Source organism: Staurois parvus, unplaced genomic scaffold, assembly GCF_062004578.1.
Source record: "Staurois parvus isolate SC_StPar_1 unplaced genomic scaffold, SC_StPar_1.0 ptg000154l, whole genome shotgun sequence".
NCBI classification, from domain to species: Eukaryota; Metazoa; Chordata; class Amphibia; order Anura; family Ranidae; genus Staurois; species Staurois parvus.
The window spans coordinates 7,639,314-7,664,108 of NW_028317950.1; the positions used below are offsets into that span (position 1 = coordinate 7,639,314).

The 24,795-nt window shown below is 41.5% G+C and overlaps 2 protein-coding genes across 4 annotated transcripts in view; one reads left to right on the forward strand and one right to left on the reverse strand.

Annotated features, from left to right (window-relative positions):
- Positions 1-21,625, reverse strand: part of ZWINT (ZW10 interacting kinetochore protein) — a 37,358-nt gene extending 15,733 nt beyond the window's left edge. The window contains exons 1-6 of one of the 2 annotated variants that reach the window (XR_016312407.1): positions 21,461-21,625; positions 10,070-10,163; positions 7,681-7,798; positions 5,910-6,076; positions 1,674-1,694; positions 1,439-1,575 (exon numbers count right to left, since the gene is read on the reverse strand). Coding sequence is in view for 1 of the 2 variants with exons in the window: in XM_089675003.1 (XP_089531129.1) it covers positions 1,439-1,575; positions 1,674-1,694; positions 5,910-6,076; positions 7,681-7,798; positions 10,070-10,163; positions 21,461-21,480 (557 nt within the window). In the remaining variant the exon portion in view is untranslated. The remainder of the gene's footprint in view (positions 1-1,438; positions 1,576-1,673; positions 1,695-5,909; positions 6,077-7,680; positions 7,799-10,069; positions 10,164-21,460) is intronic. The other variant, XM_089675003.1, reaches the window with a different exon arrangement.
- Positions 21,626-22,053: 428 nt separating this feature from the next.
- Positions 22,054-24,795, forward strand: part of WDR13 (WD repeat domain 13) — a 35,947-nt gene continuing 33,205 nt past the window's right edge. The window contains exon 1 of one of the 2 annotated variants that reach the window (XM_089675004.1): positions 22,054-22,119. The gene's annotated coding sequence lies outside the window, so the exon portion shown is untranslated. Of the gene's footprint in view, positions 22,120-22,140; positions 22,165-24,795 lie in introns of those variants that run through there. The other variant, XM_089675005.1, reaches the window with a different exon arrangement.

Below are 24,795 nucleotides of genomic sequence, written 5' to 3' on the forward strand. Positions count from 1 at the left end.
TAGTCCAAAGTGTCCACAAAAATTATTATTCAATCTTCCAAATATCGTGGGAAAATCCAGGTTACCTCAAAAATAAAAAAAACTACATATAGTGCATTACCCTTTATCAGAAAAATATTGATTTCATGCAAACCACTCGTGAGAGGAAAAAAAAAATTTTTTTTTTTAAATTGTTTATTTTAAATATATATATATTTATATTTAGTGAATCAAAACACACACAGCACTCTGTGAATCTAAATAAGCATGAATACCACACTAAATACTTAATGCATCAAATTATAAGTGAAAAATCAGTGACCTTCCACTCGTGAAATAAATCCACGGCAAATTACACAATCTGTGATAATGTGCTCAATTTAGTGATTCCACGCTCTAGTAGGATTCAGTACAATTACCCTCTCTCTGCTTAAACCAGCAATGCAAGCATTCCAGGGTAATTTCAGCTCCCTCCCTGCGGATGTATCCACTTCAATCTCCCCCGCTCCTCATAGGGCAGAAAGTACAAATTCAGTGGAGTGTAAAAGGGTAACAAATAGACTTTATTTAGATCTTACATCAAAATAGGAACCGTCCATCCTTCCAGTAATTCACACAGCCAAATTCCAACAACCAAGATGGCTGCGCCGCTCCTTCTGGTATTGCGTCTGACGTCACGACGCTGACGCGTTTCGTCACTTTCGACTTCTTCTCAAGGGACTTCTCAATAATTTTTGTGGACACTTTGGACAATATTTGTTGTGGACACTTTGGACATATACAGAAAGATTAATATGGTATTGCATACAGGTTTTGTAGAAAAGGTTTTTAATGTTTGCACTTTCAAGGGTGAAAGGTTGACTTTTCTTTGGGTGATTACACTTAGAGTATTGTTTATTGTTAGGAAGTGAGGACACCTTTTTTTGGGTGGAGAAAGGGATAGAGCCTCAGTCAAATAATTTGCAGACTATGTAACCCAACTAGGAGATTTACAATGCACTTCTGTTCAGCTAATAAGTGTCACACTTAACAGGAAGAGAGGGTAAATTTCCCCATTGGAGATACCAACAGCGATTACAACCTGACAGCGGTTCTAACCCTTTACCACTATTGAAAAATAAAACAAATGTTTTTGACTGCTCAGCCTTAGGCCTCATTTACACTTGGTTTGCCTATGAAAAGCGATCTGTGATTGATCACTTTCAACAGAATGGCAAGAGGACGGTTGACAGGCATTCAGGAAGAGAGAAGATACTTGCATAGGTTTTGCTCTTCTGAAGAAACCAGGGGATACATTTTACTGTGCTGTGACACAAAGCATCACAGATGTGGCATGTGTAAACATCTCTACAGCTGCCTTTGTAGATTAAGGAGGTTCAGTTGGGGGTAGAAGTAGTATAAAATCAGCTCAACCATCTATTTTTACTGCCCCCCAACAGCTAGGATAAATAGGCTTTACTTGTTCACAGATTGAATCCAGCTTTCCGCTGATTGTTCCAGTTTCTCAACTTCGACATTTAGCAGCTGAATATGGTCCTGGCACTTCTGTACCACCTGCTGCTGCTTCTGCAGTGCTTCCTCCAGCTGCTGTGTAGCCTGGGAAGAAACATATGAAAGAATAAGAACAAGGTTTAGAGAGAAGATATATTGCAATATTAGAAGAGAAGAACATGCAACAGGTAAAGCCAACATACCTGGTTTTCTTTTGTTATTCTCTAGATGACAGAAGAAAAGCAAAAAGAAAAAAAAAAAACATTAAAATTATACAGCTTATTTTTTTTTTAACTTTTTTTAAAAAGAGGACAGAGTCATACTGTATGCTGGGTCAAGGCACAATCTAGTTCTACAGTTTACATTAAAGTGGTATTAAAGGATACGTTCATCTTTCATAACATTTTACACCGATATTCAGGGTGTAACATGTTATGAAAGGACTGGCCCACGCTCCTCCCTGGTTTGACACTAGTGGGGGATCTTCCCCTGTTAGCTGTCAAAATAAAAACAAAAACAAAACGTGGCCATGTGGAGCTCCACCCGCCCAGCCACATCACTAATTCACAGTCCTCTGTAAATGAGAAAACTAAAAGTCCTGACAGCCTTAGTGGCTGTCGGCTTGTAGATCTCAATGAACTAACACAGCACTGATAGTTCATTGATTCTTCCTATCAGAGTGTATCGACTTGCTCATACAGGATGTATAAGTAAGCAGACATACTGATTAGGTATGCAGGAGACTTACATGGCCCCAGTGATCTGCTGATCACTGGTGCGATGCTTTACAGGCGCCTGCAACAAAAAAATAAAAAAAATTTAATTTTTTACCTGTAAAACTAAATCTGCATTTATTATTTTTTGTCAAAAAGGCGACCTTACCCTATAAAGGTTCGGCACTTTTAAAATAAAAAACAAACAAACAAACATGTCATACTTGCCTGCTTTGTGCAATGGTTTCGCACAGAGCAGCTCCAATCCTCCTCTTCTCAGGTTCCCCGCTGGTGCTTGCCCCCATAGTAAGCTGCTTGCTATGGGGGCACTGGTGCATGCTCACTCCCGAGACCAGCTCGATGCGTCCATAAGAAACAGAGCTGCAAATCTGCTCAGCCCCCCACTCTCTCCTCATTGGCTCACTAGCTGAGATTAACAACAGTGGGAGCCAACAGTTCCAGCTACCATCTCAGCCAATGAGGAGGAGTCCCTGGACAGCCTTGGCTCTCGTGCACATCGCTGGATCGAGACAGGGCTCAGGTAAGTATTGGGGGGGGGGGGGGGGGGACTTGGGAGTGAGCAGCGCACAGAATGTTTTTATCTTCACACATAGAATGCATGAAGGTAAAAAACCTTCAACCATTACAACCACCTTAATGCATGTGAAGATCCTTGATTTAATTGAATCAGTTTTGAAAGGGTTATAATTTCTCTACTTATAGCATCCACTATTTGGCAAATCTACCAATAATTAAAGGATAAGTTCACCTTTTAACAAAAAAATAATAAATGCACTTTTTATTTGCAGGTAAAGAAATGTGCATGAACTATTTTTTGTTTCTGGAGCCACTAAAGCAGGGGTGGGCAACTGTGGCCCTCCAGCTGTTGTAGAACTACAAGTCCCATGAGGCATTGCAAAACTGACAGTTACAAGCATGACTCCCAAAAGGCATAATGGGACTTGTAGTTCACCAACAGCTGGAGGGCCACAGTTGCCCACCCCTGCTCTAAAGCATTGCACCAGCAAACAGCAGATCGCTGGTGCCATGCAGGTATCCCTTTTACCTGCCAGTATATCGGTTTGCTCGTACATCCCGTACAGGCAAGCAGATAGTTACAGACAAGATGGCTCAATGAACTACCATGGCGCTGTGAAGCGCCATAGTAGTTCATTGAAAACTACAAGCCAACAGCTGCAAAGGCTGTCAGAACTTGTAGTTTTCCCATTCGTAGTATACTGTGAATAAGTGACATGGACGCGCTTTTCTCATATTGTGACAGCTAGCGGGGAGGAGATGATTCCTCGATGGCTGTCACAATGGGGATAGGGGAGTGCAGGGGTCAGTCCGGTCCCTGAACATGGGTGTAACATATTACAAAAGGTGAACTTATCCTTTAACATAATGGGAAAAAAAAATCCATAAAAGTTTTCGAAAACTGTATTTTAGAATTTTCTGGGGGAAGCATTAAAGCAAATATGTGCTTTGCCCATTCAAGGTAAAGTAACAGGTTTGCTTTCATTTTTCCCTTCCCAGAAGAACATACTCCGCCCTTTCCTTTGCTCTATCCCACCCCTGGGAGTGAAGAAGCCCTTTGTAAGCTCCAACTCTCTCTCTCTCTCTCCCTACCTGAAGCTTACACAAGGCTGAGGCTCTCCCTATCCTCATTTTACCAGCACGGGTTAAATCGTCAAAGCTGTCATGTGAAAGAATTGGCACGATTCCTATGTTGCTCCATACCCAAATATATATATATAGGCTCCTAGCAGTTTACCAGAGCAGCAGTGAATAGGGAATACATGCTGTTAGAAATGGGAAAATTAAAGCAAACCTTTTGCTTTAGGGCTCATTTACACAATGCACTTGTGTTCAGTGTAAATGCACACTGAAGTGTGTTGCAATGCATTGTTAAAAAAATAAAAATAAAAAAATAAATATACGTGTTTGTACCACATTTTTGTGCTCTCAGCTTTCAGGACAGACATAGCCCCTGTGTGCTGGGCTGACTGACTCCTGCACATGCAGGAGTGATGTCATCTAATGCCGACCAATGTAGACACCTAGAAGAAGATGCTGGCGCCAGTGAAGAATGAGGACTGTTGAAGGAAAGGTAAGTTTAGCTCCCTTTAAGATCTTTAGCTTTAGGTATAACATGGAAGTGTTAGCCCTCTGCCAAGTTTTTATTGTTGTCCGTGTCCCCACTGGGAACATTTTACCCTGAACGTGTCCTGGTTCCACTGTCACTAAGACAGACAATAAAGGGAAACACTATATTGTAGAGTTGTCATAAGAGAAAGAGGTTAGAAGAAATCTTCCAGTGGGGACAAATGTTCTGGTGCAAACTGTCAAACAATACAAAAAAAAAAAACACAAAGTGAGGGAATTCTCATTTTAATTTGTATTTTTTTTTTCATAACTTTTTGTCTGAGTATAGATCTATTTTTGTCCCAAGCCCGTTTGAAGCCACTTACTGCCTCACTACCTTTGCCAGAAGTTTATTCCAAATAATTATTCTTTCAGTAAAATAATACTTTCGAAGATTAGTTTTGAACTGTCCTCCAGTTAGTTTGATGTCCTTGATTTTGGTTTCGTATTGAAAATACTGTCCTCCGGAACCTTATTCACCTCCTGGATAAATTTAAAGGTTTCAATCATGTCTCCCGTTTCCCTTCTTTCCTGCAGACTGTATATATTAAAGAAGGTTGAAGTGTGCTTCCTGAATACTCATGAAGTGCCCCCTCCGGATACCAGGGCTGTACAGATGTATTGAACAGAGGAATCAAATATGCAATAACCTAAATAAGTACTCTGTCTTCCCCTGACCATGCAGCATCTATCAGGTACTAAGGCTGGAATATCTGTTTCTCCAAGAGCTCTTCACACACCCCCTCCCTAATAGGCGCAGCAATAAAAACACAGAATGGGATTTTCAAACCACAAGTACTGTACAATTGTGACTATAAGCCATTAAAAGAACCTGTCAGGTTCTCATGAAGTGCTAGAGTACATGGACTATGTACTCAAGCACAGCCTAATAAATCTTGCCTCTCTGTGACTGGTAGGGAAGGCTGGAAATCTAAACTGCTGGTATATAAAGAAGGCTGACTTGAAGGAGAGGCAGAAGCAATCTCTTGCTGCTGCGGTAACAACATCCATGGAAGTTTATGCCTGAGAAGGCTGACACCAATCACAAATCAAGTGCACACATTTGGCCATGACTTTGCAGCCACTGTCTACAGAAGAAGAGTACAAGAGGATTATCACACACCTAACTGTAAAGTTTTCTGATAGGTATTCTCTTCAACATCTTGATTGACCAAGTTGTCTTACCATAATCTATCATTAAATGCACTTTAATGTAGAACAAAAGAAACTAACTGGATTTAGTAAACTCAGTTATGTATCTAAAAATAAAGCACGCCACAGATGGTTTGAATCTCGGCCATTTCAGCGGGGATCAGGTGAGAATCTGTCCATGTATGGGCAGTTTGATTGTACTCAAGTTGATCAATCAACTAGTATGTCTGATTTCTAGCACGCAGTTATTGCCGGGAGAACACAATAGCTCCGCAGGAGGGATTCCCCCCCCCCCCCATCAATCCTGTGTTGATGGGGGAATCATAAGATTTTATTTCCTACAACCTGTGGTTGCAGAAAAGAAAATTGCATTATCTATAGCCTTCCTAATGTAACAAGCTAACAGAAGCTTCCTCAATTTGTCCTGACCTTGTCCTGGTACCTTTGAAGACTCTCTTCTAGTAGGTTCTTCTTCTCCTGCAAAAGCTGCATGTTCTCAAGCAATTGGGGTAGAAGTTCCTCCACCTCCTTCACTTTATTCTGGTACTCCGATTTAAGCCCTTTCCACTTTTGTCTCACCAGCTCTTCCTCTTGACCTGAAAAGAAAAATACCCTAGATAAAAAAAAAAAAAATGCTACCTTTCAACAGTGTTCAAGTCCTTCCTCCGATTGCTCTATCCAGGCAGCTATCCAACATATCTTTGCTCACTCCAGGCAAATTCCTCCACTAGTTTCTACCAATAAATCCACCACACTTACCCTAGATGGCTTTCTCTCCTCATACAAGCTCACACCTAGCTTCTCTCTGCCCTTCTTTCCTTCTGCCCTTAACAGCTTTCTTCTAGGGATGCACTGAAATTTCAGCCGAAAATAGATCTATCAGCATTTTGCCGATAGGAAAAATTTAGCTGATACAGGAGACTGTGTGTACTGCAGATGTGAGGGGGAGACGGCTGAGAAAGGCAGGAGAGGAGCAGTGTCTACAGTGACTGGCTGTCACTATATGTCAGTGCCGGATTTTAAATGTAATTACCAGCTTTTTTTTTTTCTTCACTATAGCTCACAGAATTAGCTGTCATTCTCCCCCAAGCTAAAAGAAACTAAGTTTTCTTTTAGTTTCTTTCCCGAGATAAAAGAAACAAAGTTTCCTTTAACACCAGGGAAAGTGACAGCTAATTCTGTGAGCTATAGTGGAGAAAAAAAAAAAAAAAAAAAGGGCCGGAAATTGCATTTAAAAATAGGCACTGACATAGCAACAGCCAGTGAGGGAGCCTCTGTATACACTGCTCCTCTCCTGCCCCCTCCTTGCACACACTGCCCCCCACCCCCTCCACCCTACAAAGAGGACCGATCACTCATATGCTATCACATGGGGCAGCACAGTGGCTAAATGGTTAGCACTTCCGCCTGGCAGTACTAGGGTCGTTGATTCGAATCCCAGCCACGGCACCACCTGCCTGGAGTTTGCATGTTCTCCCTGTGCCTGCGTGGGTTTCCTCCGGGTACTCCAGTTTCCTCCAACACTCCAAAGACATGCTGGTAGGTTAATTGGCTCCTGTCTAAATTGGCCCTAGTATGTGTATGTATGAATGTAAGTTAGGTACCTTAGATTTTACGCACCTTGAGAGTTAGGGACTGATGTGAATGTACAATAATATATATCTATCTATCTCTATATATATATATGTGTGTGTGTGTAAAGCGCTGCACAAATTGACGGCGCTATACAAGTACCTGTAATAAATTAATAAATAATTGTCCCCTATTTGATAGCAATAAAATCACAAGTTAAAAAATAAAAATTATACATGAAAAGTAGAAAAAAAAAAAAACAAAAACAAAAAATTGGAGCCGCCTCACCCCCACATACACAGACATTTCGGTTCGGTTTTCGGCCACATGCATTCTGAATTTTTGGTATTGGTTTCAGCACCAGAATTTTCATTTCAGTGCGCCACTACCCTCTTCCCCTATTTCCTCAGTCCAAAAGCCCTTGGCCACTCAACCCAACTTACTCTTTGCTGTGGCTTGCATAATGCAGTAGTCTCCTTCTCCACCTAAATTAGCCCTGATTTCTTTCCTCTACAACTTTCTGCCCAATGCCCTAAATTTAGAACTGTACTATATAATTTACAAATTAATTCTAATACAATTATATACAGTATAAACATGATGCCAGAAGAGGTATTGGGGGACTCACTTAGCAGTTCAGGATTGGTTTCTTCCCAGCTAACAGTGCTGGCCTCTTGCAGGAAGTCGAGCAGAAAACGCAGAATTCGCAGCTGACTGCACAGTAATTTTTGCTTCCTGCATCTTTCCTAAAAGACAGGGAGGCAATGTAACATTGAAAATGTGTGCTACATCTATTAATAGTGTTAGTCTGTGATTCCAACTCTGAGCATCACATAGGATTCAAGTCCTTAACATAAATAAATGTAAAGAATGCCATTTGTGCGTGACTTAGTTTGTAGAATATTTTGATAATCCAAATGGGCATGTATAGTATTTTATTTTACGTTATTACCGCAGAGTTTACCATACATCAAGCATCCTTGCTCCTCTATGTTCTAGCATTAAAAAAAGAAACCTATAGATTAGCCCCTAGAGGGAGCTCTCCGTGGGCTAAGTGCAATTACTCTCTCATTTAACAACCCTTTGGATAAGATATCACACGAATGGTAGGATCATAGTTATAAAACATTCATCAGTAAATTCACTGATCGCTATTTTATAGTACATTAGCTGGCTGGATATTTCCCAGTCACAGTAACCCCATTTATATTAGGTAAAATGGGCATGTGACATCCAGCCCATATTTTTTCTTCATAAATTTAGGCCAAAATGTATTCTGCTACATGTGTTTGGTTAAAAAAACAAAACAAAACTCAATAAGTGTATATTGAATGGTTTGCGTGAAAGTTATTTCAGCTACAAACTATGGTGTATATCCTGTCATTTTTATTTTTTATACTACTAATGATGGTGATCAGTGATTTATAGTGAGACTGTGATAGTGTGGCGGGCAATCTGACACTTGGTGGGAACTAACTGCCACTGACATCACCAGTGACACTAATACAATGATCAGTGATAATACTATACACTGTCACTGTACTAAAAACACTGGCTGGGAAGGGGTTAACATCTCGGGTAATAAAGGGTTACATGTGTGCCTAAAGTATTAGTCTGTGCAATGCATGCTGCTTTTTTGCTAACTATCTCCTGCAAAGCAGGGAGAAGAAACAGATTGTTCCCTCTGTACAGAGCCCTGCGTTGATTGTCAACACAGGGTTCTGGGCTGTAATTGATTGTTGATGAGCAGGTCCCAGCCATGAATTATTGGCTGAGACATGCTGACAAACTCCCGTGTACAATCACAGTAGAAGTCGGCGGGCTCGACCTGTACCCAAAAGAGGCCAGTGACATGCAAGTACATCAGCCACCCATCCGCAGTACATTGCGGGCAGGCGGTCCACAAGCGGTTTATAACCTTAGACTTTAATTTTTGCATTCAAACTTTGTTTTTTTTTTTTGTTTTTTTTAATACTTTATACCCACGTGCACAGCAAACTAGTTATGGGTCATTAAAACTAGTTCAGCAGGGAAGGCAAATTCCCCCGCCCTCTGTGCTACCTGGAGGAAACAGTAACAGCACTGGTGCTTTAGGAGGGTTACTACCTACTCCTAGGGCCCCCTATCACACAGCAGGGGCCATACACCTACAGCCCCTCTTTCCTTAGGAATACCAGCTCACATACCAGGGCAGGGTTTTTACTGTCTGGGTAAGATGTGACTCTAATCAAAAGAAACAGCATAGATGGGACTTTATAGGCACATAGCAGACTGATTAATTACAGTCAAAAGTATCTTCAAAATCATTAAAATATCAAAAGTTTTGTTTTCAAGTCAAACTAAAGGAATCATGTAGAAAACATCATGGCTGATCAAACAGCATATTTACCCTTCTTATATATGATTCTTAATACTGACTGTTGTTACTGACATGATTATGGCATATGGACAAATTAAGAGTCCAATTGGAGGTATGCTTAGCAATCCTTGTGTCTGTTCCCCAGTTCTAGTGGATTGGGTAGGTTCCAGTGGGTATCAAGTGAAGGCACGGATCTGTTTTTAACCTCTATGGATGAAATTTTGTATCTCATATATACAAATTACTACTTCTACCCTCCCTTGAAGAAGACAGTTTGTTGAAACGCATTGGCAACGCCACATGGACAACCATACACTATCGCAAGATCTGTTATCATTTTTGCACCATGTGGGTAAAGTATTGGTATACCATGACTGGGTTTCTGTAACAAAGGTGTAGATGTTGTTTGATCAGCCATGTTTTATACATCTTTTATTTAATATGATTTTATTATTTAAAAAAAAAAATTACAATTCAATGATTTTGAAGTTACTTATACAGTCTTCTATGTGCCTATAAAGTTTCAACCACTATGCTCTCACTTTTGATTTGTTTCTATTATAAAGGATGCTGGTACACTGGATATTCCTTTCATGAATGTTAGGATATGACACTTTTTTTGTTTTAATGGCTTAATTTACTTTACAGTAACTCTTACCATAGAATAATGAACCAGGATTTTAGCTGTGACTTCATCTCCCTCTTTTTGGTTAAGGTTGAAATGTGGTGTATTGGCAATGAAATCCAAAATCCTTGTTTGATAAAAAAAAAAAAAAAAAAAATCATATTATGTTGTATTCTTGAAAGAGAGTATTTGATTTGGTAGAGCTGGTAGGAAGAATGGTTTTCCCTTCAAACACTTTCAACTACAAGGCATTTGATAGGACGGTTATACGTTAGACACCTGATAAGTACACAATTGTTCCAGCTTCAAGTAACAAAGTAGTGAATGTTAAAATGGTTGTAAACACTTAAATATAATATACCCCGTGAAGCGACTGGCCTCAGGTTATACACAGAGATAAGACAAATCCTCCTACATAAGTTGTACTTGTTTCTCTACAGCTGTTGGAAGTGCTGAATTCATAACGTTTGTCTGAGTGTCATATGCCTTTAAGTGTTTTCTGTATTTTGTTTCTGCTCCTCCCTTTCCTTTGGTTCAGTTAATGCTGTATAGATAGCCCACCCCCTTCCCAGAAATGCATTGCAGCAAGCCTTATGTCATGGAGCAGGAAATATTATGATCTTTTGACCTATCAAATGTGCATTGTTGTAAGATTCTCTCAGTTTATGGAACAAACTCCACAAGATCTACAAGATGTCTTATCGATTGAGTCACTGACTGTGGTATCCAACTGAGGTTGAAGTTATCGCTATCTCATCACAACTGTAAGTTACAGAGATCACACTATCAATGCTTAGATTGGAGAGACAGAACATTGAGAGTTCATAAAAAGGAGGATGACAGCTAAAATTACACTCTTCAGATCTCAGTGAGGGGAGCTCTTTGAGCTGTGTGGAGGTAGTGTGTCTCTTCCCTCCAATCAGCTCACAGGAACGGAGCTGAGGATGTCAATCTGCTGGAGGTCCCTCCCCGCCACCATTTTTCTCTTGCTGCCAGGAAAACTTGTCATAATTGATTCATGCTGATAACAGAGAAACAAAGCAGCTGACAGAAATGCTTAGTGCTCTGGATTGAGACAAGTATACACTACAGAGGGATATGCTTTGTTCATATTTCATGTAAGGTTTACAACCAATTTAAAATAGGGTGATAACCCTGGAAGTCAAAACCAAGTCAGCACTAGGTCACCACAGAGGTTCCACTAGGCTTCAGTCACACTGCCATAAATATATTACTGATGATATTACACGTGTGTTTTCTAGGAGAAAAGTTCCTGCATAATGATCAGTAAAATACTTGCATATACATGCGTTTAAATGCATAAAGACAAGTATTGATACATAATTTATTTTTCCCCCTTGTATAGACGTAACTTACACACTTACAAATGTGTATACATGTATTTGTACGCATAAAAGCATAAAGCACATGTTCTTAGACACAGATTTTTGGAATCCGTGTTATAGACCTGAATGCAGTACATGGTTACACACCTGTGCGAATGGCTCCACTGAAAACAAAGCAGCTACGTTCAGATCCGTAATTACAAAATTACTAGTACAGTGGGGATCGAAAGTTTGGGCACCCCAGCTAAAAATTTGTATTAATGTGCATAAAGAAGCCAAGGAAAGATGGAAAATTCTCCAAAAGGCATCAAATTACAGATTAGACATTCTTATAATATGTCAATAAAAGTTAGATTTTATTTCCATCATTTACACTTTCAAAATAACAGAAAACAAAAAAATGGCGTCTGCAAAAGTTTGGGCACCCTGCAGAATTTATAGCATGCACTGCCCCCTTTGGCAAGTATCACAGCTTGTAAACGCTTTTTGTAGCCAGCCAAGAGTCTTTCAATTCTTGTTTGAGGTATCTTTGCCCATTCTTCCTTACAAAAGTCTTCCAGTTCTTTGAGATTTCTGGGCTGTCTGTCACGCACTGCTCTTTTAAGGTCTATCCATAGATTTTCAATTATGTTGAGGTCAGGAGATTGTGAAGGCCATGGCAAAACCTTCAGTTTACGCCTCTTGATGTAATCCCCCGTGGATTTCGAGGTGTGTTTAGGATCATTATCCATTTGTAGAAGCCATCCTCTCTTTAACTTCAGCTTTTTCACAGATGGCATCAAGTTACCATCCAAAATTTGCGGAAATTTTATTGAATCCATTTTTCCTTCTACTCGTGAGATGTTCCCTGTGCCACTGGCTGCAACACAACCCCAAAGCATGATTGATCCAACCCCATGCTTAACAGTTGGACAGAGGTTCTTTTCATTAAATTCTGTGCCCCTTCTTCTCCAAACGTACCTTTGCTCATTCCAGCCAAAAAGTTCAATTTTAACCTCATCGGTCCACAGAACTTGTTTCCAAAATGCATCAGGCTTGTCTATATGTTCATTTGCAAAGTTCAAACGATGATTTTTTTGGTGAGGACGTAGAAGAGGTTTTCTTCTGATGACTCTTCCATGAAGACCATATTTGTACAAGTATCTCTTTATAGTGGAATAGTGTACCACAACTCCAGTGTCTGCCAGATCTTTCTGGAGGGATCGTGCAGTCAAATGTGGGTTTTGAATTGTTTTTCTCACAATCCTGCAAGCTGTTCTGTCTGATATTTTTCTTGGTCTTCCAGATCTTGCTTTAACTTCCACTGTTCCTGATGACTGCCATTTCTTAATTACATTCCAAACAGAGGATATTGACATCTGAAAACGCTTTGCTATCTTCTTATAGCCTTCTCTAGCTTTGTGAGCGTCAACTATTTTCAGTTTCAGTTTTCTAGACAACTGCTTAGAAGAACCCATGGTGCTGATTGTTGGGGCAAGGTCAGATGAGTCTGGGCATTTAAAACCTTTGAGATTGACATCACCTGGTCTTCCCAGACAATGATTGCAAAGCTGAGACATGCCAGTGTCATGGATTGTTCTCAAAGGGGGCAGTGCATGCTATAAATTCTGCAGGGTGCCCAAACTTTTGCAGACGCCATTTTTTTGTTTTCTGTTATTTTGAAAGTGTAAATGATGGAAATAAAATTTAACTTTTGTTGACATATTATAAGAATGTCTAATCTGTAATTTGATGCCTTTTGGAGATTTTTCCATCTTTCCTTGGCTTCTTTATGCACATTAATACAAATTTTTAGCTGGGGTGCCCAAACTTTCGATCTCCACTGTATATGCTTTTTTTTTTGGTCCTGTGAATGAAACCTTGGACCTGGACCTGAAAGCGTATCCATACCCTAAACATTTTTCTAGTTATGGATAGAATGGTGAAAGGTTAGAACCCCTGTCAGGTTTAACTGCTATCTGGGGCTCTGTTAGTAAGATTTCTCCTCGCTTTCTGTTCCGGGGACAACCTTTTATTTGCACCAGTAAAGGAGACAAAACAACAATAAAACATTGACAGAGGTTTTAGCATTTCCCTACTTAACCTAAAAAAAACAAAAAAACATTTAATCTCAGTGTGTGTTGCTGTCAGAGAGATTTCTCCCTCACTTCCTGTCCTGGGGACAGCCTTTTTTTTTTTTTTTTACCAGACAGTAAGTGAAGATATCTTTCCAGCTAAGCCTCCAGTGGCAGTAAACCCTGACAAGAGTTCTGGATACATAGATACATCTTAGCTCAAAAAGTGAAGATTAGCTATATTTTAAGGAACACTCAACTGATTTTGCCTAAGCAGTATACTGAAAAATTAACCCTTTGTCTTTAATTTCTGTTGAAAATAACAGTGCAGTTCCTGGTGTGTGAGGATGGCTAGACACTCGTGTTCTGTGCCCTCCATGCAGTAATTCTACAGTGTGAGATCTAAGGCACTGCTGCCTCTGACTGCTAGTCTCAGGAGATTTGAAGTGATATTTGATGATGTCACTACTGTCCTACTCACGGTTCTCCTTGCTGGAAGCCCCGACACGAGGAAGCAAAGCTCTGCATCTATCAAGAAGGCCATCTCCACCGGAGACACAGTGCAGAAAAAAGCAAGTCAGTAAAAAGATCAGCTGAATGGAGACCACAAGCAATACTGGGTGCTAGTATTTTTCCCTCTCCCTAATTTTTTTTGGGGCACGGGATCTACAGTTTAGATCCTCTTTAAAGCAGGCCTATACCCAGATACTAAATGGTAACATCCAAAATGTTTAACATTTTCAGATATGCGCACCTCCACCATCCTTCAATTCTGGGGCTACCATGACAGAGGGATCCTTTTCCACAGAAGAGTCATCCAAATCCAAAGAAGAATCCTCATGCATTGTGACCCCATCCTCAGCATTTGATCATCTGGGGGAGTCCGAATCATAATGTTGTCAGGAATCACAAGCATGTGTATTTTTTTACCTGACTGTTTGAAAAATTTTACCAGTTCCCATCTAAATGGAGGACATCATTGTGGCAAATTCTACTTTGCCTAGACAAACGGAAAGGGACAACTTGGATAATGCTGCCCCTGAAAGGGGATTCCAGACCTTCACATGGCCAGTAAAAGTTTCACCCTAGCTCCCCAGTCATTAAAAAGACAAGCCCTGGGAGAGTATGGAAAGGCCTAGCTTGAACCAGCACCTCCTTAGTGTCCCCACTATACATGGATTCCTCCGTTGCTGCCCGAGGTTCTGCTATGGGGTACTCACAATTGTTCCGTTGACCTGCCAACACAGAAGAGGGTCGAGTGTGTGACTGAGACAATGACTGACTTAGAGCCATGATCCAGTTGCACAAATAGATGGAATTCAGCTTTAAGACATGCAGCCTTCAAACATGTAGTCAGGACCAACCGAAGCTTGGCACAGCAATTTTCTCAGAGGACGACACATTTCAGCTCTCTTATTCCCGATTTACTCCAGCAAGAATGTCTCTTAGCTTTCTGTTAACATGTTAAAATGTGCCTCAATCTGATTTAATGTAAGGAAATCATCATCATCTTTCTCTTGGTGCACATACACAATGCTGGGACTTAGCTGTAGATTCACAAGAAATAAACTATACATGTGCAGCCACCTTTATGTTATTGTCGTCCATACGGTATGAAAGGGGCCAAATCATGAACTATATATGCATACATACACACACACGCTTGTTTTATTTTATGCTTGGCTCCCTTCCAACCCCTCTCCACATAGAGGACAGGCCTGTCTTGCAGCACAGCTAATAGACAGATGTCATCAATGACTTAGGGGTGTTTAAATCTTGTTTTCTGTCTTCCAGATCACAGGTAATCCTATGAGAATCCTGGCTGGGCTATTATCCTCACACCAGACTCTAATCAGATTCCCCAACCACTGTCACTAGCTCTGAGAAAAGCTGAACTTTAACTCATTCGCTTCCCCTTGTAGTACTTTCAAGAAGATACATCATTTCCTGTACAGATACAAACTGACACGCTCCACTAATGTTCTTCAATATGATGTACGAGAAGCATTAGGTTGGCCATGCACAAGCTCAGCAGACTGAACAAGAAAAATCCATAGATTTCCCCATCCACGTCGAACAACAGATGGACTAAGCTTCTGCTATAGGCTATTGTATTCTGATAGCCAGCTCCCGCGACTGTCAGAATACCTGAACAGCTGATTAACTGCAGTCAGTTAGGCCAACTTTTTCCCCCGCACAGCTCCTGGGGCCACCCATGGCTCAAATTTCAGTTGACTGCTGTGAATTTGGCTGCAATCTGAGCCATGGGTGGTCAGTTTTAGGGCTCATGTACACTGCAGCTGATAAACACATGTCTAGGAGCTGTTTTTCAGCAGCCCCTAAACTCACCCTAAAGTTTTCCTGTGTCCATACACATCTTCGTTTACAGGCATTTGAGTTTACAGTCGTTTTGTGAACGCAGAAAACTTTGCGTTCAGCAGTCGATTTTATCAGCGTTTCATATGCAAAGCACAGCTAAACGCGGCAAATCGCGTTTATAAGCGTTTGAAATTTTTTTTAAATTCTTCTAGTTCCCAATGCTGTCCAGAGCCTTTTTTCATCATGAAAAATGCATGTAAAGCATTTTCAAGGTACTCAAATGTACAAAACACTGAACACAGGATGTTCCTACCAAGCTTGTCACACATTGTAATGACCAATTCACACCTCAGACCTCTCCCACCCTTGCAAACAAAAGATATGTTAATGACCATTCACACTTCAAATTCCTCATGAAGACCCCCGGACAGGTGACCTTAATGACTCACTCCACCAGACACCTTTCCCTCCCTTGGAAACAAAAGAAATGTTAATGAGCAACTCACACCTATACTAATCTCAACACATACTGCTGTCTCTGCTTCTACTCTCTGTATTTCTCTGAAATAGTTAATAATTTACCACTGGGCATTTGGCAGGTTCTCCTGTGCTTATCTTTAAAAAAAATGCTTCTAAACGCAAATGCACATAAATGCGGTATGCAAACACGGTTAAACAGACGTTTTTTAACCTAAGTTTTCCAGCAGTCAGCTTCCATCGTTCAGAAGTGTTCCGTGTACATGGGGCCTTAGATACGACATGCAGACAATAGGCTAAAATTGCCTTTTGCTGATCTTACAACTGCAGGCTAAAAGCTAAATGGATGATGTGATTTACCAGTCACTATACATGGACTGTGCATGCTGTTACCATACGACAATGTGAACCTAGCCTAAAGAGATATCTCCACAATGGGGACACAGACAAAACCCTGACAAGAATTCCTGTTCTATACTATAGATCTCTGGGTGCCACCTTCCCCTCACCCCTCGCACCAAAAGTGCCTGAATCGGTGGTCAAGTGATGCAGGAGGTCCTGAATCTTCAGGTGCCCATGTCGCTGCCTGGGTGATATGGACATTTCCTATTGGCTATTCAGTGGCAGGATCCTCACCTGTTCCAGGAGACTACAGTGGCTTGAGGGTGTCTTAATGAGGACTGCAGCACTTTTCTCAACTCCACTCCTGCAAGAGTTCCCGGTGAAGAATATGTGATGGCAGACTTGGGGGAGTACAAAAGGGGGATTGAAATATTTTATTACATAATGGGTGGGAGGGATTTAAAGCTCAACTTTGGGATTTGGAAAAAAATCTAGCCTTGCAGTGCCCCCCCTCATCTGACGGGGGAACTGAAGAGGCAGTATCGCTTACCTTACTACTGCTCTGGTCAGCTCTAGCGCTCTTCTCCCCTCCCTCCAGTCTGTGGGTGTTCCCTTAGCATAATCACATACAATGCAGGATTATTAACCCAGGCATTGTACATTGAAGAGGCAGGATTGCGACCATGAGTACCTTAGAGGAGGCTTTGTTGGATCAGTTGCACCTCTTGAGGGACCCTACTGGAATAAGGAATAAGGCAAGAATTACACCTTGTTCCTGCACCCCTGGACTGAGCAGATATCCCTTGCGATACGGAGGGGGCTCCCCTGCAAGTGTAGATTTTGTCTGATCCCTGGAGTTGGACTTTAGGGCTAGTTCACACTTGATGCAGTTAAGTGCGCTTTTTTTTGGCATCAAAAATGCATGCACAGTGTTTTCCATGTATTCCAATGGCCATAGTTTACACTAGTCCAGTCAAGTTTCCGGTGCAGAAAAAAAAAAAAAAAAAGTAGAACGTGCTGCATTTTTTCTGCACAGAACCATACTGGAACATAGCAAACTGCATCAAAACTGCACCAGAACTGGGTGTGGTGTGAACTGTTAGCAAAAACGTATCCAGAATGCATCCGAAGTACATTTTTTTAGTGTGAACTGGCCCTTAGAAAGGAACTGAACTCTGGTAGCAGTACCCAAAATAAAAACCAGCAGAGGGAAAAGGACTAGCCACCTGTATTTCCTGTAATCTCACTGCAGCTGATCTTTCCCCATTACTGACTAATCATGCCTTGTTCTGCACTGTATGTGTGTGTGGAGATGGTCATCTCGATAGAGGCAGGGCTTTCTTTCCTCATGTCAGATCCTCCAGCCAGGAGAACAGTGAGCAGTGCAGTAGTGACATCACCAAAACTCACGAGAGTACCAGTCATAGGCAGCAGTACCTGAGATCTCATGCTGCAGATATACAGCCATGAGGTTGTAGGTACAGGAGTGCCTAGGCACCCTCACATACCAGGAAGTGCACTTTTATTGAGGAGGATATCCACACAACATGTAACATTTTCAGAGCACTGCTTTGGCACAATTAAAATGGTTGCAAAGGCTGAAAGTTTTTTTACCTTTGTGCATTCTATGCATGAAGGTAAAAACCTTCTGTGTGCTGCTTACCCCTCAGCACCCCCTAAAACTCACCTGAGGCCCCTTTCAATCCAGTGATGTGTATAGGAGCTTCAGTTGTCCCAGGACTCTCTCTCATTGGCTGAGACAGCAGCGAGAGCCATTGGCTCCCACTGCTGTCAATCACAGCCAGTAAGCAAATGAGGAGAGAGTGAGGGTTGGGGCTGAGCCTCGGCTCTATGTGTCTTATGAAGCAGCTTGCTATTGCGGGCACTGGTCAAGGGGGAGGAGCCAGGGGTTTTGGGGGACCCGAGAAGAGGAAGATCAGAGCTGCTCTGTAAAAAAAAAAATGAACCTTTAATATCACTTTAACATTTCTAGATATTCCCTAGAATATCATTCACTTTTTTTTTTTTACTTCAGGTTCATTATAAGCAACACAGCTTTGAACACCTCCCAGTCTATGATTGGACAGTAAAGGAACAGCAGAAGACTGATATGGTGATCTCACTCTTCCCATTGTCAGGCGCTGTCTTACCTTCTCATAAGGAAGAATTCCAGTGTAGCTAAAGCTGGCCATACATTATACGATTTTCTTATTCAATTTCCTTTAGATTTACTTTTAACTATGTAGTGCAAGGGCCTGCCTGATTGCATACAAATTGAAAATGCTTAGGTTTGATGTCATATCATATGGTTTTGATAAATCTAAAGGAAAATTGTATAAAGCATTACCAGCCTGAAGGTAACTTTTTTTTTTTTCGTTTTAGGGATTTTGAGGGATCACTGTCAGGTTCTTATTACTATCTGTGTCCCCATTAGGGAGATTTACCGTATTTGTCCGGGTGACCACCATCACCAATAATGAAAGAAAATCCCAAATCCTGGGTTGTCACCAGAACAGGAAATCTTCCAATGGGGACACTAGTTCTGGTGAGACTGATGATTTTTCTCCCTTTGTGAGATTTTCTCTCACTTCCTGTTTGGCTATGGAACAGGAAGGGAAATCTCCTTAATGGGACACAGACGGCAACAAAATCAGGAGTCACAACCCTCCAAACCTATCCAAAATGAAAACGTTTTGCCTTTAGTTCTACTTTAACCCCCCTGGCGGTATTCCCGAGTGTGGCTCAGGGTTAACTTTCAGTACCAAAAGCGGTAACCCTGAGCTACACTCGGGATTACCCTGCAGCATTGCTCTGGGATCCCTCCAGCACTTACCTTGTCCTGCGCTCCTGCGATGCCCCCCCTGCAGCATCCCCGGCCATCTTCTCCAGCCGATGCCGGCATCCGTCTTCCGTTCCCTGAGACGTCAGGACGTACGGGGACGGAACCGGCGGGAATTTCAAAAATTAAAAAATGAGACATTCACTGAATACACTAAAATCACATAGTATAACATTACTGTATCAAACCATTTCACATACATTTTGTCCCGAGTGCTTTGTCCTGCGCCCTGCCTGCATTTTTACTGTTCTTTCTGCCTGGAAACTGAGACACATCCATGGTGTCCAAAAAGCGTCCCTTTAGGTCAAAAGCGGTTTTAGACCAGCTAGAGAACAGCGATAGTAAATCAGAACCACTTGCAGAATTGAGTGATAATGATTTCTGGGGAAATTCGTCATCAGACACTGAAAACGATTCTGCGACTTTGCTCAGTGATGTGCGAACTTGGCGCTCTATTTCAAATTTCATTATTTTTAGTTTGATTATATTATTGATAAAATTTTATATATTATTATTTTTTATGATTACTATATTATAATTTATGATTTTGTGTTTCAAATTTTATCATACCCGGGATGTTTACTAGACTCTTGTTCAGACAGATTTCAGTGAGTTATTCCTAAGAATTACAGGCCTATAATAAAAAAAATATATATATATTTCCATTGAAAACAATGTACCGCTTTGAGCACAGAAATACTGACATAATCAGACCGCTAGGGAGGTTAATAAAAGTTGTCTGAGACAAACATTGTCTCAACTGGAGCAGCCAATCGGATTGTAATGTTTGTTTTCTAAGCTGTGTGCAAACATGATAGCTAGAACCAGATTGGTTGCTAGGGAAGGAGCCCAGCTGAGAGTGAACTTGTCCCAGACATTTTATTAACCACTTGGCAGTCCTGGGGCGGGTTGCCGTTCATAAATGGCACCTGCCATTATGGACTGTGTGTGCTCCCTGGGAGTGTGCATCACTGCGATCCGGTGCCCGCTGTGTCCTCCGGACACAGTGGAACACTGATCGTCGTACGGGACCTCTGTACGAGGTCCCGATCATGTGATCACTGATTGGCCAATCAGTGATCACATGCAGAGTAGTAAACAAGATGTCACTTCTGACATCATTGCTTACTACGTGTGAATGATCACAGAGGTCACATGGTACAAGGGTATTCGCAACAGCCTTGTACCATGTGACAAGCTGTGACCAATCACAGCTCTCACAGTATTTCTCAATGGCTGCAAGAATGCAGCCAGAGAGAAGGAGAAATGATTGCTTTTACAGCCATATGGATGTAAAAGCAATCAGCGTAAAAAAAAAACAAAAAACTTCATCACCCTCCACAAAAAGTACAGTGTCACCATGGTGACAATGTACTGCTAGGGTGACAGTATGTAGAAAAAAAAACATAATATAAAAAAAAAAAATAAAAATGTAAAATTTAAAAAAAAAATTATAATTTTTGGTTAAAAACTAATTTGGGTTATTTTTTTTACTAAAAAGATAACAGAATAAATTTTGGCCAAGATTTATGATGAAATATTATTTATTTGCAAAATTTTATAAGAAAAACACTTTTTTTCAAATTTTTTGGACTTTTTCATTTATATAGCAAAAAAAAAAAATCCCAGCGGTGAATAAATACCAAAATAAAGCTTTATCTGTGTCAATAAAATTCATAAGAGTACAGTGTTGCATGACCGCGCAATTGTCATTCAAAGTGTGATAGCGCTGAAAGCTGAAAATTGGCCTGGCCTGGACTGGAAGGGGGTGAAAGTGTCTGGACTGGAAGTGGTTAACACCCCCACCTTGGTGCAGAGGGTAGAGGAAAGACAGAGACAGCGCACAGAACCTCTATCCTGCAAGGACACCTGGCTTAAACGATAGCACTGAGGTAAACGATAGGATGCGGGTGCTCCGCTATGGCCTCAAACTGCGAAGAAACAGCGCCCCTGCTGACCACCTAAGTGGAATAGCAGGACGGCAATGAGCTACCAGAAACTCGCCTCCTTTAGCCCACCCGTAGGTTCACTTCATCCTGCTACTTACCGCTGTGCCGCTTCTGCCATTCTGTCACCTCTTTCCCGCTTCCGTACTACAAACTCTATTGGCTACCAGCGCTTCTATCTATCGTCTCTATTGGCCGCAGAATTCCTAATTCCCGCCTCTTCCCGTGAGCACTTGCGCTAGCTGCTGTAGAGACATTTCATGGACACTCACGGTGGCCATCTTGGTAAAGGCAAACCTATTTTTTTCAGTACAATGTCTCTTTTCCTGGTTACAGCCAAATTGTACACACACACACAGTATATGTGGGCTACAACAAAATGTCGCCCTCCTTGCTGACCAAGCTTAAACTCCCCCTTGTGTGTGAAAATCTATAATGGTTTATATGCTGTAAGAATGGCTGATTAACGCCCCTATTAACTGTTCACAATTATTGTGTTATGTGGATAAATAACTACACTCAGTAAACTACAGTAAAATGGCTTCCCCGAGTCATGCGAAAAAAGGGAGGAGACCTCTTGTGGTAGTCAGGCTGGATGGCAAGAAGCACCGCCCACACAGGGCAGCTATTGGCTAGAGAAGAGGTGGTAGGTGTGTGATTGGCGAAAGGTTTGACAGCTAAGTGTCCAATAGAATGGGAGGTACCACTAATAATGACATCACCACAGGAGTCTGGGCGGATGGAGCTTCCGGCGGAGCAGGTTATCTGTCTAGATTGTGGCTTTCGTTTTCCTGTAATCTTTTGTGTACGGAGGATGGGGACCTGTGCATGGGGGATGGGGGGTGTGTGATGGAGGATACACTCCCCCAGATGTGTCCTGCTCTGTGATCTTCTTTACTACTAGAGGCTTTCTTGTATTATGGACGATCACTGTGCTCCTGTATAGGACGATGTCATACCTCATCCTAATAATACCAAATACACATCTCACATCTGTCCACAATTTCTTTTCATGGGATATACTGGCCAGAAAGTGAAATGATAACCGATCAATTGCTGGTCATACATGTTACAATCAGATTGTACAATTCCCTTGATTGTACCAATTCTTAAATGTGCTGGCTGCATTCACTTTCTTTTTTTTTAGTCTTTTCTCTTTATTTTCACCTGGTTTTCTGACCAGTAAGTCAGTAATTTTTTAAAGACCTGTAAAGCGGAAGTAAACTCACCGACTTGACTGTTGATATTTGAGGCAGGACTCCGGTGAGAACTCTTGCAGTTGCCAGTGAGCTGATTTTAGATCTCAACTGAACTGTCAAGCCATCAAATGGCTGGTATCAGGGCTGATCCCATGTGCAGCACCCAGGCAACTGCAGATGTAAACAGAGATAAGATGTTCTGTCCCTCTTTGTAATGTACAGCGCTGAGCGAACTATCGGCGCTTTATAAATACTGTATAATAATAATAAGATGGCAGCTTAAGGTGATATAGTTAGTCTGGCTGAAAAAAGACAAAAGTCCATCCAGTTCATTTATTAAAAAAAAAAAAAAAGTTATACTCCTATACTCACAGTTGATCCAGAGGAAGGCAAAAAAAAAATGCAGCAAAGAATGATCCAATTTGCTCCTGCTGGGAACAAAATTCCTTCCTGATCCCCCGAGAGGCAATCGGATATTCCCTGGATCAACTTTACCTATAAATGTTAGTATCCAGTTATATTCTGTGTATCTAAGAAAGAATCCAGGCCTTTTTTAAAGCAATCCACTGAGCTGGCCAGAACCAACTCTTGAGGGAGTCTATTCCACATTTTCACAGCTCTCACTGTGAAGAAACCTTTCCGTGTTTGGAGATTAAATTTCTTTTCCTCCAGACGTAAAGAGTGCCCCCTTGTCCTCTGTGATGAGCTCAGGGTGAATAGCTCTACACTGAGTTCACTATATGAACCACTGATGTATTTATACATGGTGATCATATCCCCCCTTAATCTCCTCTTCTCAAGGTCTTGTTCACATTGGCAGTTGGAAGGCAGTCAGCTACACTGTTCCCACCCGCTCCCCTCCAACCCTTACCCCCTTTAGGCCTCATGCACACAGGATGTTTTAAAAACGCTCCTCCTCTTGGCAGCAGCGTTTTGGCAGAAAAAAATGCCCGACGCTAGTAAAAGTGTCTAATGCTTTTACAAGCATTTAGGCTCATTTACAGGTGTCAGTCGCTTGGGCTTTAATTAATTTCATTGACCAGAATAAATTTTTATTCTAGCCAATGAAATGAATTAACGCTCAAGTGCTAAACATGCCTAACGTTAACACGCTTACACCTGTCAAGTGTTTTGTTTCTGCCAAACCGCTGCTGCTCTTGGATGCACTGGCCGTGGGTTTTTTTTATTTATTTTTTTTTTTTTACAGCTTCTAAAAGCCCTTGCCATTAAAAGTCTATGTGTGAATGGATACAGAATAACATGGAAGGGTGAATAGAAGCTAAAAAAACAAAACGGCTAGACGCCCCTAGAAGTAGCTGCAAAAATGCCCTGTGTGCATGAGGCCTAAGCTGCAAAGGCAGCAGTCAGGGGTGTACATATGCAAAGCATTATGGCAGGAATTATACCCTCTGTTGCTTTCGGCAAGTGCAGCATCTGCCAGGTATAGTATATGGGTCCAAACTGCAGCTATGTAAAAATATGCCATGCCTGCAATTCTTCTTTAACCCCTTCCTGCCTGGTGTCCTTTTAAACAAATCAGAATGTACGAGGGGTAGGGAGAAACGGCAATCATATGACCACTGCCACAGTGGTCACATGATTGGAAGCTGGTCCCGCCAGTTACTGAGCTGTAGCCTGGACCGAGAGCCATCTGCGGCAGCTCGTTCTTTGTGCTGATAACAACAAACAGGGAAGCGCCATCTAAGTGCAGTAGTGAACATACATTTATTAAAAAAAAGGTTATAACAACTCACATAGTTAAAAACACATCTCACTTATCAGAAAAGATGTACACTGTCAGGCCACCTTGTTCCACAGGAATGGAGCCAGGGCTGCCCATTAGATCCATAGGGCTTGAGGAACAGCACAGAATCCTAGAACCGATTCTGGCCAGCTTGGAGGGCACACGTGAGTCGGAAGTGACATCAACGTGGGGGTAAGAGCGGTGTGGAGACAGGCTACGCGTTTGGAGCATTCACACCCCTTCTTCAGGCTTAAAGGAGTGCCATCTTAGATGTGGTATATATAGGCAGCTGGGGACTGGAGGACTACAGTGCTCAGCAGAATTCCCGCTTTTAGCACATGAATAACAGTTGCCCATGGACGTATATGTGCAGAATGTGGGCATTAAATCCCACGCTTTTGCCACTGCACATATGTTTTGGGTGGGCGTAAAATGGTTTAGTGGGGTCTCATAGTGTTCTTTATCAATATTTTATATACATTGCTCAAAAAAA